The sequence below is a fragment of the Staurois parvus genome, unplaced genomic scaffold (assembly GCF_062004578.1).
Source record: "Staurois parvus isolate SC_StPar_1 unplaced genomic scaffold, SC_StPar_1.0 ptg002408l, whole genome shotgun sequence".
Lineage (NCBI taxonomy): Eukaryota > Metazoa > Chordata > Amphibia > Anura > Ranidae > Staurois > Staurois parvus.
In genome coordinates this window covers 1-15,110 of record NW_028320204.1, presented here as the reverse complement: position 1 = coordinate 15,110, position 15,110 = coordinate 1, and the positions used below count along the sequence as shown (strand labels likewise).

General features: G+C 45.0%; 1 protein-coding gene across 1 annotated transcript; it reads left to right on the top strand.

The window, feature by feature from the left end:
- Window positions 1–3,088: 3,088 nt before the first annotated feature.
- LOC149430919 (uncharacterized) lies at window positions 3,089–14,596 on the top strand (the record flags this gene model as incomplete). Its single annotated transcript, XM_089665919.1, has 3 exons — window positions 3,089–3,377; window positions 5,855–6,199; window positions 14,306–14,596. Coding segments are annotated over exons 1-3 (913 nt in total), but the record flags the coding sequence as incomplete, so codon positions are not given.
- Window positions 14,597–15,110: the final 514 nt, after the last annotated feature.

Sequence of the window (15,110 nt, the reverse complement as noted above, 5' to 3'; positions counted from 1 at the left end):
GGGGTGATGAAGAATATTTTTTTTTTTTACACTGATTGCTTTTTGTCAAGGCAGGAGCTGTGGAACGGACAGGCAGGCCTAGTGGCAGGGCCTCGCACTGACTGACGACAACCACCACCCACAGACTGGAGTGCCTCAGGGTGTGGAGTCTAAGCCCCAGGCTGTCCTTCACCAGGGCCCCTGATGGTGGGGATGGACTTCACGCAGCCAGGAACCAGGTCGCGGCCCCCGAGGCACCCCAGCTGCGGTAATGGCCGCTGCCAATGGTGTGTAGCTGGTAGGAATCAGATCAGACAATAGCGTAGTCAGGCAGGCCGGGTCGACAACAGCGAGACAAACGGTACAGAACAGTAGACAAGAATCACAGGTCATGGGCCGGGTTCAGCAACGGGAGGTCAGATCAAAGGAAAATGCAGAGAATGGTCTAGTCACAAGCCGAGTCAGATTCCAGGAGAGTCACGAGAGTATACACAGAGCTGTTGCAACACTAACGCACAAGACACCAATGCAAAGAGCATGTGCGGACAACAGGCTTATATATGATCAACCACACCCCTCTGGGGGATGGACCACAGAGGCCTGAAGGCATAAAAGACTCCCACCATGCTCTGCAGAAACCCAAGATGGATGCCAGCACATGGAGCAGCATAACCTCTGGGAAAAGGTAGGACCTTGACACTTTTACACCCATATAGGATGTAAAATCAATCATTTCTCCTTCTCTCTGGCTGCATTCTTGCACCCATTGAGAAATACTGAGTGAGCTGTGATTGGTCACAGCTTGTCACATGGTACAAGGCTGTTGTGAATGGCCCTGTACCATGTGATCTCTGTGATCATTCACAGATTTCACACGTAGTAAGCAATGATGTCACAAGTGACATCTTGCTTACTACTTTGCATGTGATCACTGATTGGCCAATCAGTGATCACATGGTCGGGACCTCGTACAGAGGTCCTGTCCGACGATTGGTGTTTCACTGTGTCCGGAGGAGACAGCGGGCATCGGATCGCGGTGCTGCGCGCTCCCTGGGAGCGCGCACAGCTAGAAATGGCGGGTGCCGTTTATGAACGGCAACCCGCCCCTGGAGTGCCACCATCCGGCCGTTTATAAACAGCAGGCGGACAGCAAGTGGTTAATAAAGAGTTGGTGGCAATTATCAAATTAATTATCAAATTAAAAAAAAAAAATGGGCATCTTTTAATATTTGAGACAATCTAACCCTAACCTGTACTGAAGGTCAATGCAAAGTTCTGCTCGACAATGTCTGTGACTGTAACTACCCTCTGTTATCTCCATCCTTCCTTACTCCCTCCCCCGTACAACTTGCCCTGGTCTCTTTCTGCTCACTTTCTTCACTCTGCTTTCCTGTATTTCTTAACCAATTCCAGTCCGGACACTTCCCCCCCTCCCTCCCAGTCCGGACACTTCCCCCCCCCTCCCAGTCCAGACACTTCCCCCCCCCCTCCCAGTCCGGACACTTCCCCCCCCTCCCAGTCCGGACACTTCCCCCCCCCCCTCCCAGTCCGGACACTTCCCCCCCCTTCCAGTCCGGACACTTCACCGCCCTCCCAGTCCGGACACTTCACCGCCCTCCCAGTCCGGACACTTTCCCCCCTTCCAGTCCGGACACTTTCCCCCCTTCCAGTCCTGACACTTTCCCCCCCTTCCAGTCCTGACACTTTCCCCCCCTTCCAGTCCTGACACTTTCCCCCCCTTCCAGTCCTGACACTTTCCCCCCCTTCCAGTCCGGACACTTTCCCCCCCTTCCAGTACAGACACTTTCCCCCCCTTCCAGTCCGGACACTTTCCCCCCCTTCCAGTCCGGACACTTTCCCCCCCCTTCCAGTCCGGACACTTTCCCCCCTTCCAGTCCGGACACTTTCCCCCCCTTCCAGTCCGGACACTTTCCCCCCTTCCAGTCCAGGGCAATTTTCAGCTTTCAGCGCTATCACACTTTGACTGACAATTGCGCGGTCATGCAACACTGTAACCATATTAATTTTTTACCATTTTTTTGAGACAAATAAAGCTTTATTTTGGTGGAAATTATTCACCGCTGGGATTTTTATTTTTTTTGCTATGTAAATGAAAAGTCCAAAAATTTTGAAAAAAGTTTTTCTTATAAAATTTTGCAAATAAATAATCTTTCTTCATAAATCTTGGCCAAAATTTATTCCGTTATCTTTTTAGTAAAAAATAAATAAATAACCAAATTAGTTTATAACCAAAAATTATAATTTTTAAACTTTTTTTATATTATTATTTTTTGTTTTTTGTTTTTTTTTTTTACATACCCATATAGGATGTAAAAGCAATAATTTCTCCTTCTCTCTGTCTGCATTCTTGCAGCCATTGAGAACTACTGAGTGAGCTGTGATTGGTCACAGCTTGTCACATGGTACAAGGTTGTTGGGAAGGGCCCTGTACCATGTGACCTCTGTGATCATTCACACGTAGTAAGCAATGATGTCACAAATGACATCTTGCTTACTACTTTGCATGTGATCACTGATTGGCCAATCCGTGATCACATGATCGGGACCTTGTACAGCTAGAAATGGCGGGTGCCGTTTATAAACAGCAGGCGGATGGCAAGTGGTTAAGTTTTGTCTTCCTCTAAGTTCCACGTCATTCGCTCAAAAACAGGGCTACAAGGTCATTCCCAGATCTGGGATTCCCCCCTTTTCCCCCCACGCAGCTCAGTGTGCTGATGGTGCATAAAGCTAGCTGTTAGTGGAACTCACATATGGTCTGGGGTGCAATACAATATTTCCCTGACCACTGTACTTACCTTCAATGTATCATTGGGGGGCTTGCATACCATTACCATACAACTCAATGTATATGCACCTGCCTTTTGTCATGTATACTGTGCAATGCTATGTACGTACAAATCTTACGTTTTACATTGTCTATGAAAGTTTTCAATAAAAATATTGCAATGCAAAAACCTGCCAGAGATTCTAACCCTTTACGGCTTCATCCAAAACAAAAAAGAGTTTGGGCTTTAAATACGTTTTATTATATACTACAGTTGTCTGTGATGCTGGAAACTGGTAATCTTTCTTGTATTTATGTCTAGTGGCTCCGCAGGAGATGGAGCCGGTGAGATTCTCCTTCAGTAAGTCAGGAGAGGCGCAGTGTTCCCTGACTCTGAAGAGATTCTACCCTCCGGAGATGAACATTACATGGAGCACAGGAGAACCACAAGCCAAGTTCAGGGCTAATGGCCAACCAGTGAAGTCTGAGGATGGTGAAACATTTGATGTCACAAGTGTGTGCACATTGCCCCGACCTCTCTGCTTTCCCGTCTATGTGACCTGGGAGCATCAATCAGTGAGACAACCTCAGAGGATCGTATTGATGAAATCAGGTAATACATAAATACAGCAGATTAGATCACTTGTTACTAATTACATTCTAGTAATGAAAATGGCATTCACATGTAAGACGTATTCTACTGTTCCTGCACATTTATACGGTGCAATCCCCACTGAAACATGAACTGGAAAATGTTATGTTTGTATTAGAAATAGACTACATCTTCAGGTTAGAGAAATGGAATGCTGGACTGGAATGCTGGACTGGAATGCTGGACTGGACTATTACACACATGCAGATCCAGAGAAATATACGAACAGAAGAATAAAACAAGTTCCTAGAATTTGTGTTGTTTCAGTAAACAGCATACTAGATTGCTATGTAAAGTTTTATTTACCTAATTAATTTATATCATTATGACAGTTCACTCCGCAGAGTATGTACACCATCACATCAGTCCTTCTGCCAATGGCGTTTATATTATAATGATCTTGCCATACACATTTGGGCCATTTTGGGCAGGAGACCATGAACCTTTCCATGTGCTTTGAATTGGATGGAAACGAGATCCCACCAAGGAAATCCACACAAGTAACAGAAAAAAAACAACTAAAAACATGTACATAGTGTCCTATTGGTGACCGAGTTCAGGATTCGAGCTTTTACTGGTCCAGTAGAGCACTGAAGCTACTTCCAGGGGACCCGGATAAGATACTCTCTTCTCTTAATTAGGACACAAGCTGTATACCGGAAAGATCTATCTGCCTATAAAAGCAGAACTTCCCTCTCTCAATCAACATGGACTCTTAGTCCTTATGCTGCTATTATTGATAAAACTGTTTTAATCATAAATCTTGGCCAAAATTTATTCCGTTATTTTTAGTAAAGAAAAAATCCAAATTAGTTTATAACCAAAAAGTATAATTTTTAAACATTTTTTTTTTTACATTTTTATTTTTTATTATTTTTTATTTATTTATTTTTTTTACATACTGTCACCCTAGCAGTACAGTGTCACCATGGTGACACTGTACTACTTGTGGGGGGTGATGAAGATTTTTTTTTTTTTTACACTGATTGCTTTTATACCCATAAAGGATGTAAAAGCAATCATTTCTCTTTCTGTCTGCATTCTTGCAGTCATTGAGAAGTACTGAGTGAGCTGTGATTGGTCACAGCTTGTCACATGGTACAAGGCTGCTGTGAATAGCCCTGTACCATGTGATCTCTGTGATCATTCACAAATTTCACACGCAGTAAGCAATGATGTCACAAATGACATCTTGCTTACTACTTTGCATGTGATCACTGATTGGCCAATCAGTGATCACATGACCGGGACCTCATACAGAGGTCCCGTCCGACAATCAGTGTTCCATTGTGTCTGGAGGACACAGCGGACACCGGATCGCGGTGCTGCGCGCTCCAATGGGGTGCACACAAGCAGGGAGCGGGGAGGCCATTTATAAACACCCACCCGACCTGCACTGCCACCGTCCGGCCGTTTATATAGAACGGCCGGTCTGGAAGTGGTTAAAAATTGTTTTAAACTTTTTTTTTTTTTTCATTTTTTCAGTTCCTGGTTTTCAGGCCTAAGCAAAGGATGTCATACATCCCAGGAGCCTTCAGGAGGGAAAAAGGAAGGCTGAGCTTCTCAGCTTACACACCCTCCTGTATGCATGCCTGAGCTAGGGCTAGGTGGATTCCAGGAAATGCTACATGAATCATCTGCCCTGACTTACGATGGTCACAACCAGGAAAGCTAGGAGATGTTTTTCACGGTGATTTCTCAGCAAAATAAAGCATTGAGACATGTATGGATGGACATGTTTGCTTTCAATATAACACATAAATCCCATTTGTGGTTTGTGGTGCTCAGACACCAAGTAGATTTACTTTCACAGAATACTGAAAAAGATCTTAAAAATACAAAGCTCATCACGTGTCCAAAAACAGCATTAGCACAGCTTGTCACTGTGTCAGGGGGCAGCATGGTCACATTATGTCTGAGTAGGATCATGGAAGATGTCACTTGTCTCCATGCCAAAGAAGAATGTTACAAGTTACAACAATGTTACAACAAGTCATCTGCTAGAATGTCAGAACATAGAAGATCAGGATATGTCACCCCTTGTAAACATATCATGCCATCCATCAGTGGTCATCAATTGATACATATCAGTGGTTCCTGCCTCTGTCTATTGTGTGTAATGGACTGAAATATTCAAACCTCGTAACATTAAAGATTACAGGAGCTCAACATATTTATTAGTGTATAGAGGACAGGAGAGGAGAAACTAAAGAGATCACCTTCCCTTCTTTAAAACCTATTGCAGCATTTCTTCTGCCCTCGTTTAATGAGAGACGCGTATCATTGACCTTCCTGGTGAGAGATCGGTACGGCTTTAGAACATAAAATCATGATGGCATTATAGCAATGATACATTGTTGGAGTGGAACATGATGACGTGTCCTTGTGTCTGGAGAATATTTGGTTTATTTGGACTAATATTCATAATTACCTTCCAGATCTTCCTTGGCGCCCACAGATTGAAGAACCAAACTCTTCTGACCTAAAACTCAACACTGAGTCCAGAATACAAGTGAGGATCTCTGGATATTTCCCGGATGATCTGACTGTGGAATGGTATAAGAAGAAGGAGACAGACAATTTTGTGGCTGTTGATAACAATAAATACAAGACTGATATCAGTGGACACCAGAGGCAGTCAGATAACACATACAGCTGTACAGCCAGTCTGATGTTCACCCCAACACTGCCGGAAGACCAGAGGTCAGAGTTCATCTGCAGAGTGCAGCATCCCAGTCTACAGCAACCCATAGAGAGGAGAACAGGACCCCTACAAATCCTGGGTGAGTTCTCTGACAACCCACAACTATTGGGATGTTATATTATGGAATTACATATCTGATCTTATCTCCAAATATCACCCAAACTGTCCTCTCCGCTCCTCACAAGACCTCTTACTCTCCAGCTCCCTTATCGCCTCCTCCCGAGCTTGTCTCCAAGTTTCTCCAGGGCATCACCCATCCTCTGGAACTCCCTACCCCAATCTATCAGATTATCACCTACTCTACTTGCCTTTAGGCGATCACTGAAAACCGATCTCTTCAGGGAAGCCTATCCCGCCCTTGGCTAATAATGGAATCCTCTACTCTTCCTACCAGTCCATCCCCCACAGTGACTACCTACTGTACCACTAGCCCCTCCCTCCTAGATTGTAAGCTCCAAGGATCAGGGCCTTCAAACCCCTCTTGTATTGAACTGTATTGTCTCCCAGTATATTGTAAAGTGCTGAGCAAACTGTTGGCGCCATATAAATCCTGTATAATAATAATAATAATGGAACAGCATAATTTCACAGATCTCAGGAAGTATTTCCAGGGACAACACAAGTGATTCTTAGTCTGTAGCTGTAACATTTGTTTTACATAAAACTGTCTACCTGAATCCTGGGAAGTCCAGAACCTTTACAATGTATGTTTGGTTACACACAGGGGCGGACTGACAACTCATGGGGCCCTCGGGCAATAGGAAATCATGGGGCCCCTGTGTCCTCACCCACATGCAAAAAAAGCCTATGAAAGGTACCAGGGGCATCTCATTGGGGCCCCCTACTGACCCCGGGCCCTCGGGCAGTGCCCGAGTGCTTAAATGGTCATTCCCCCTCTGGTTACACATAACTTTGAATGGTCTTTTCAGATTTTCAGACACATTGGGAAAGCACCATCTTCACAAGGATCTCATGTCCTCATTCACATTGCAGTTTACCTTTGTTAGATGCTCTATTCTGGATCCTCCAGCACTGTAAAATCCTACTAATTGTCTTTGTTTATTGGGGGGGCAGCTGTTTGCCAAAATGAACACTATCTGTACCTCACAGGCAGATTGTAATTATCAATTGTAACTACATTTGAACACTGTGGGGGGGATTTACTAAAAGTGGAGCACTCAGCATATGGTGCAGCTGTGCATGGCAGCCAATCAGCTTCTAGCTTCAGCTTGTCCAATTGCCATATGCCTACCAGCACTTTTACCCCCCTTCCTGCCCAGGCCAATTTCCAGCTTTCAGCGCTATCACGCTTTGAATGACAATTGCGCAGTCATGCAACACTGTACCCGTATTAAATGTTTATAAATTTTTTCACACAAATAGAGCTTTCTTTTGGTGGAATTTAACCAAATCCCGACTGCCCTACAGCAGATATACTGTTACAGGGTGGCAGGGGTGTGCAAAATCATGTATAGATATGTGATTTTGCATTTCCGGGTAGGGGGTGAGCCACACACGCCCTGTCCACGCCACGGCTGTCAATCACCGGGTCCCGGCGGTGATTACTTGCTGGCGCCCGGTGATTGCCAAGCATCTCCAACAGGGAGGAGGACTGTTTTGTTTACTAACAGTCCTCTTCCCTGTTGGCTTGGGCACAGCACAGCCATCCAGAGCAGTGTGCTTACAGTGAAGCACCAACACGCTGCCCCCTAGTAAAACACACCCAGCACACAGTTAACCCTTTGATCACCCCAGATGTTTGATCACCCCACCTTCCTGCCCAGTGCCATTAGTACAGTGTTGGTGTTTTTTTATTAGCACTGATCACTGTATTAGTGTCACTGGGGATGTCAGTGTCAGTTAGTGTCAGAATGTCCGCCACAGTACCGCTATAAGTCGCTGATCACCGCCATTACTAGTTAAAAAAAAAAATCCAGTATATATGCCGCCATTTGTAGACGTTATAACTTTTGCATAAACCAATTAATTTACACGTATTGGGATTTTTTTTTAGCAAAAACACGGAGCGGAATGCATTTTGGCCAAAATTTATGACAATTTGATTTTTAAAATTCTTTTACTGGATATGTTTTAAAACAATAAGTAAAAAAAATTGTTTGTTTTCAAAATTGTCGGGTTTTTTTGTCAGATCTTGTTCTGTCACAAACTTTCTTCCCTCATTCAGTTATACTGGGACGGTACCTTACTGCTCTGCACTGATTCTCTACACGCTCGGTCCTGATACAATTACTGCAATTATTTGCATGCTGTCATAGTCCATACGTCCTGCCCCAATTATCGATCTCATTACTAAATACACACATCACATTTTTGGCCAAAATCTTTGCGAAAAAGTTGAACAATGGCATTTTATGTTTAATTGGGAAAGAGCAAGATGATTTTTAAATAACTGCCAGGCCACGGACAATACATGTTATCCACATGATCCATCTCACCAAAATATGGAGGCCAGAAACTGTACAGCTATCCCTAGACATTTCTAAGACTTGATTTTTGCAGTATCTAACAATCCTGACAGAATGGGGTTTTGGCCGCCATATACAGATGTGGGTTACGACCCTCTACAGGGCGTCTGTGCCATATGCAGGATTCAGATCCCCCTCTTCCCTATTCCTATTGGTAGGAGACAGAGGTGCCCTTTTCCTCTCTATATAATTTACTTTGCAATCGAGCCCCGGTACTTACCCTCAAGGCCAAAGTGATCGTTCGGGGTATAGAGGTCGCTGTAGATCAAAACAAGGCATGTCTTTTTGCTGACCATGTTTTCTCATCTCTCACTAACCCCTTGATATCACTTGCGCATCTTCTCAAAATGGTTGATGAATTGCCGCCATCCCGGGGTTACGTATTAATCGCTCCAACTTAAAGTAGATGTGGACCCTTACCTTGTGGAACAGCCCTTCAGCTTAAAATATAAATGCAAATCACTTCTGTGTGAATATGACAAAAAATAAGTACTTTTTTTTTTATAAGTGGTCACATAACCTCTGTCCTCGTCTGCATAAGGCGCTTAGAGAACTGGGAGTGGAGACTGCAGGGGGTGTGCCAGCAGGAGGCAGAGAAAGGGCAGAACACTGATCTTCCCAGTAATTTAACTGTACAGGGGGGCATATCATCACAGGTTTTGGCTAGTGGAGGACAGGCAGGCTGTGCTCCCAGGATACTGACCACGCTGGGGTGGATGTGCTACCATGCCTAGTGTGGTCAGTTTGAAATAGGAACGTAGGGGACTGGTGGAGTCACCAAGTATTTCACACAAAGAACAGGATACTCTTTAATCTAAGTACATGGTACAACAGACATCCATCAGGAATATGAAATGTCAGGAAAACATACTTTAGTGGCCTTGAACATCACACTCACAGCCATCGCAGCCCAGTCTTTTAAGGACATGTTTCCCTATTACTGGGTGGCATCCTGCCTTCCCAAGCTCTTTTTCCCATTGGGGAGAATACAGAGGAGACCATAAATAGTCGCCTTCCTGAAGAAAGCCGTAGATCAAGGATACTATACCCTTAGCAAACGAGTCACGAAGGCATTTGCTTTTGAAAGAGGTGAGTCTGTATGTTCCAAAATGGGTTGCGCATGATTTGGATTTTGTAAATATCAAAAGCGCTCCAAATGAAGCATGACCGGATGAAGAGTTTGAAGAGAAGCTGAGCATATCACAAAAAGGCCACTAATTTGTACTCCCAACCGAAGCTTGCTTTGTCCCACCAAAATGTACAGGAATGTATATCAAACCCTCATACAAAACGTCATATGCAGCCAATTACACGTCATTTCTGAGGCAAACGACATCCACCCTTGAATCTTGGATGAAGCATTGCATAACCCTGCTAGGAAGGATAGACTCCCTATAATGACATTGTTTCCTTAAACGCTTTCACATTTTAGGGTCTTCCCTATCCACATACCCTCTCAAATACTACGTTCAATTCAGTGGGCATTCCTGCAGTTCATTTAACAGGACTCTAGATTGAGAGTGGAATATGATCATTTGGAGGTTCTCAATCTAAAGAGGGACTGGCAATTCCACATGTCAACTACTACCAGGCATCACAAATCACCCATCTAACTTCCTGTCATGCATCCTTCAGCGCACCATTGTGGGCCAGCATTGAGGCAGAACAGGTTTCACCTCTGGTCATGGAAACGGTCTTATGGACCGCCTTTGGTTTATGGAAACAAATACCAACCCGATGTTCAAACACTCAATAAAAATATGGAAAATATTAAGGGAGACAGTATTGCCCCAAATGCTCCATGCGACTCCTACTAACAACCCCATCTTCCCCCAGGAGATTATGAAGAGCCATGCAAATTGTTTTTGGTGGGACATAGCAAGCTTCGGTTGGGAGTACAAATTAGTGGCCTTTTTGTGATATGCTCAGCTTCTCTTCAAACTCTTCATCCAGTCATGCTTTATTTGGAGCTGTTTTGATATTTACAAAATCCAATTCATGCGCAATCCATTTTGGAACATACAGACTCACCTCTTTCAAAAGCAAATGCCTTCATGACTCGTTTGCTAAGGGTATAGTATCCTTGATCTACGGCTTTCTTCAGGAAGGCGACTATCTATGGTCTCCTCATTATTTTCCCCAATGGGAAAAAGCTTGGGGGCTCCCTCAAGTCGCAGCAGTGGGCTGAATTTGGGACATGACTGCACACAGTTCACTGCACTCCTCATTCAATGAAGCCAAATATAAATGACTGCTTAGACACAATACATTGAATCAAATGTTTTTGGACCACAGGCTATCACTTAGTATATACTGTTCTAATGACCTGTATCCCCAGGCACCACTACAGCGCTCTTCCTAATCCCTTGGCTCTGCGTCCCCGACCCTTTAAGGGGTTTGTGGTTCTGGGAGGTGGGGCGGGGTCAACGATTATATGACCATTGTGATTGGCTGTCACAGTGGTCACATGATCGGAAGGCTTCTGATCGCATGTGGCAATTGGGAACAATTGTGTCAAGGCCCGCCGCTGAGAGGCCACAGATTTGCGTACCGTTGGTGCCAACAGGTTAATCTTAAATCACTGGCCTGCGATCTCAGCCAATTTAGGCTCTTACCTTGCATGGGTAGAACAAAAAACTTCCTGTACCTAGTTAATAAAGAGTTGGTGGCAATTATCCAACAAATTAAAAAAAAAAAAATGGGCATCTTTCAATATTTCTTGAGACAATCTAACCCTAACCTGTACTGAAGGTCAATGCAAAGTTCTGCTCGACAATTTCTGTGACGATTCCAACTACCCTCTGTTATCTCCATCCTTCCTTACTCCCTCCCCCGTACAACTTGCCCTGGTCTCTTTCTGCTCACTTTCTTCACTCTGCTTTCCTGTATTTCTTAACCACTTCCAGTCCCGACACTCCCCCCCCCCCTTCCAGTCCGGACACTTTCCCCCCCTTCCAGTCCGGACACTTTCCCCCCCTTCCAGTCTAGACACTTTCCCCCCTTCCAGTCTGGACACTTCCCCCCCCTTCCAGTCTGGACACTTCCCCCCCCTTCCAGTCTGGACACTTCCCCCCCCTTCCAGTCTGGACACTTCCCCCCCCTTCCAGTCTGGACACTTCCCCCCCCCTTCCAGTCCGGACACTTCCCCCCCCCTTCCAGTCCGGACACTTTCCCCCCCTTCCAGTCTGGACACTTTCCCCCCCCTTCCAGTCCGGACACTTTCCCCCCTTCCAGTCCGGGCAATTTTCAGCTTTCAGCGCTATCACACTTTGACTGACAATTGCGCGGTCATCCAACAGTAACCATATTAATTTTTCACCATTTTTTTGAGACAGATAAAGCTTTATTTTGGTGGTATTTATTCACCGCTGGGATTTTAATTTTTTTTGCTATGTAAATGAAAGTCCAAAAATTTTGAAAGTGTTTTTCTTATAAAATTTTGCAAAGAAATAATCTTTCTTCATAAATCTTGGCCAAAATTTATTCCGTTATCTTTTTAGTAAAAAATAAATGATAAGCCAAATTAGTTTATAACCAGAAATTATAATTTTTAAACATTTTTATATTATTTGGTTTTTTTTTATACATACTGTCACCCTAGCATTTTTTTTTTTTTTTAAAGTGATTGCTTTTACACCCATATAGGATGTAAAATCAATCATTTCTCCTTCTCTCTGTCTGCATTCTTGCAGTCATTGAGAACTACTGAGTGAGCTGTGATTGGTCACAGCTTGTCACATGGTACAAGGCTGTTGTGAATAGCCCTGTACCATGTGACCTCTGTGATCATTCACACATTTCACACATAGTAAGCAATGATGTCACAAATGACATCTTCCTTACTACTCTGCATGTGATCACTGATTGGCCAATCCGTGATCACATGATCGGGACCTCGTACAGAGGTCCCGTCTGACGATCGGTGTTTCACTGTGTCCGGAGGGGAGCGCGCCCAGCTAGAAATGGCGGGTGCTGTTTATAAACAGCAGGCGGACGGCAAGTGGTTTAGTTTTGTCTTCCTCTAAGTTACACGTCATTCGCTCAAAAACAGGGCTACAAGGTCATTCCCAGATCTGGGATTCCCCCCTTTTCCCCCACGCAGCTCAGTGTGCTGATGGTGCATAAAGCTAGCTGTTAGTGGAACTCACATATGGTCTGGGGTGTAATACAATATTTCCCTGACCACTGTACTTACCTTCAATGTATCATTGGGGGGCTTGCATACCATTACCATACAACTCAAAGTACCGTATTTTTCGCCGTATAAGACTCACCTGACCATAAGACGCACCTAGGTTTTAGAGGCAGAAAACAGGAAAAAAAAAATTCTGAACTAATGGACTGCAGACAGTACAGGAGATGACCAGAGACTGCGGACAGCACAGGGATGACCAGAGACTGCGGACAGCACAGGGATGACCAGAGACTGCGGACAGCACAGGGATGACCAGAGACTGCGGACAGCACAGGGATGACCAGAGACTGCGGACAGCACAGGGATGACCAGAGACTGCGGACAGCACAGGGATGACCAGAGACTGCGGACAGCACAGGAGATGACCAGAGACTGCGGACATAGTACAGGAGATGACCAGAGACTGCGGACATAGTACAGGAGATGACCAGAGACTGCGGACATAGTACAGGAGATGACCAGAGACTGCGGACACAGTACAGGAGATGACCAGAGACTGCGGACACAGTACAGGAGATGACCAGAGACTGCGGACACAGTACAGGAGATGACCAGAGACTGCGGACACAGTACAGGAGATGACCAGAGACTGCGGACATAGTACAGGGATGACCAGAGACTGCGGACATAGTACAGGGGATGACCAGAGACTGCGGACATAGTACAGGAGATGACCAGAGACTGCGGACAGCACAGGGATGACCAGAGACTGCGGACAGCACAGGGATGACCAGAGACTGCGGACAGTACAGATGACTGCTGACCTTTGGGGAGGGGGGGGAGCGGGTACCTGAATTTGACAGGTACCCGCTCTTACTTCCGCAGTTTGTTTGATCTTACCTGTTCCTCGATCCAGCCGCGCGCTGTCTTCCCGGCTTCTGTAATGGCGCTCGGCATGACAGCCGGGTGCCCGGTGCGCATGAGTGAGAAGCACTTGCGCTTTGTGATTGGTCCGGCGGCTTCTGGGATCTGTCATGTGTCCCAGGTACCGCCTTACCATTCACAAAAGCACCGCTTCTTGCGCATGCGCACTTGGCACCCGGCTGTCATGCCCACACTACAGAAGCTGGAAGACAGCGCGCCGCTGGATAGAGGAACAGGAGAGGTCCCGCTGCAGAGCTGAGCGGCCGGCCCGGTATTCTGACACGACCGCGGTGGAAATACCGGACCGGCCGCTCCATATTCGCCTTATAAGACGCACTGACCTTTCCCCCCCAGTTTTGGGGAAGAAAAAGTGCTTCTTATACGTCGAAAAATACGGTATATGCACCTGCCTTTTGTCATGTATACTGTGCAATGCTATGTACGTGCAAATCTTTTAAGTTTTACATTGTCTATGAAAGTTTTCAATAAAAATATTGCAATGCAAAAACCTGCCAGAGATTCTAACCCTTTACAGCTTCATCCAAAACAAAAAAGAGTTTGGGCTTTAACTACATTTTATTATATACTACAGTTGTCTGTGATGCTGGAAACTGGTAATCTTTCTTGTATTTATGTCTAGTGGCTCCGCAGGAGATAGAGCCGGTGAGATTCTCCCTCAGTAAGTCAGGAGAGGCGCAGTGTTCCGTGACTCTGAAGAGTTTCTACCCTCAGGAGATTAACATTACATGGAGCACAGCAGAACCACGAGCCAAGCTCAGGGCTAATGGCCAACCAGTGAAGTCTGAGGATGGTGAAACATTTGATGTCACAAGTGTGTGCACATTGCCCCGACCTCTCTGCTTTCCCGTCTATGTGACCTGGGAGCATCAATCAGTGAGACAACCTCAGAGGATCGTATTGATGAAATCAGGTAATACATAAATACAGCAGATTAGATCACTTGTTACTAATTACATTCTAGTAATGAAAATGGCATTCACATGTAAGACGTATTCTACTGTTCCTGCACATTTATACGGTACAATCCCCACTGAAACATGAACTGGAAAATGTTATGTTTGTATTAGAAACAGACCACATCTTCAGGTTAGAGAAATGGAATGCTGGACTGGAATGCTGGACTGTAATGCTGGACTGTAATGCTGGACTGGAATGCTGGACTGGAATGCTGGACTGGAATGCTGGACTGTAATGCTGGACTGGACTATTACACACATGCAGATCCGGAGAAATATACAAACAGAAGAATAAAACAAGTTCCTAGAATTTGTGTTGTTTCAGTAAACCGCATACTAGATTGCTATGTAAAGTTTTATTTACCTAATTAATTTATATCATTATGACAGTTTTCACTCCGCAGAGTATGTACACCATCACATCAGTCCTTCCGCCAATGGCGTTTCTATTATAATGATCTTGCCATA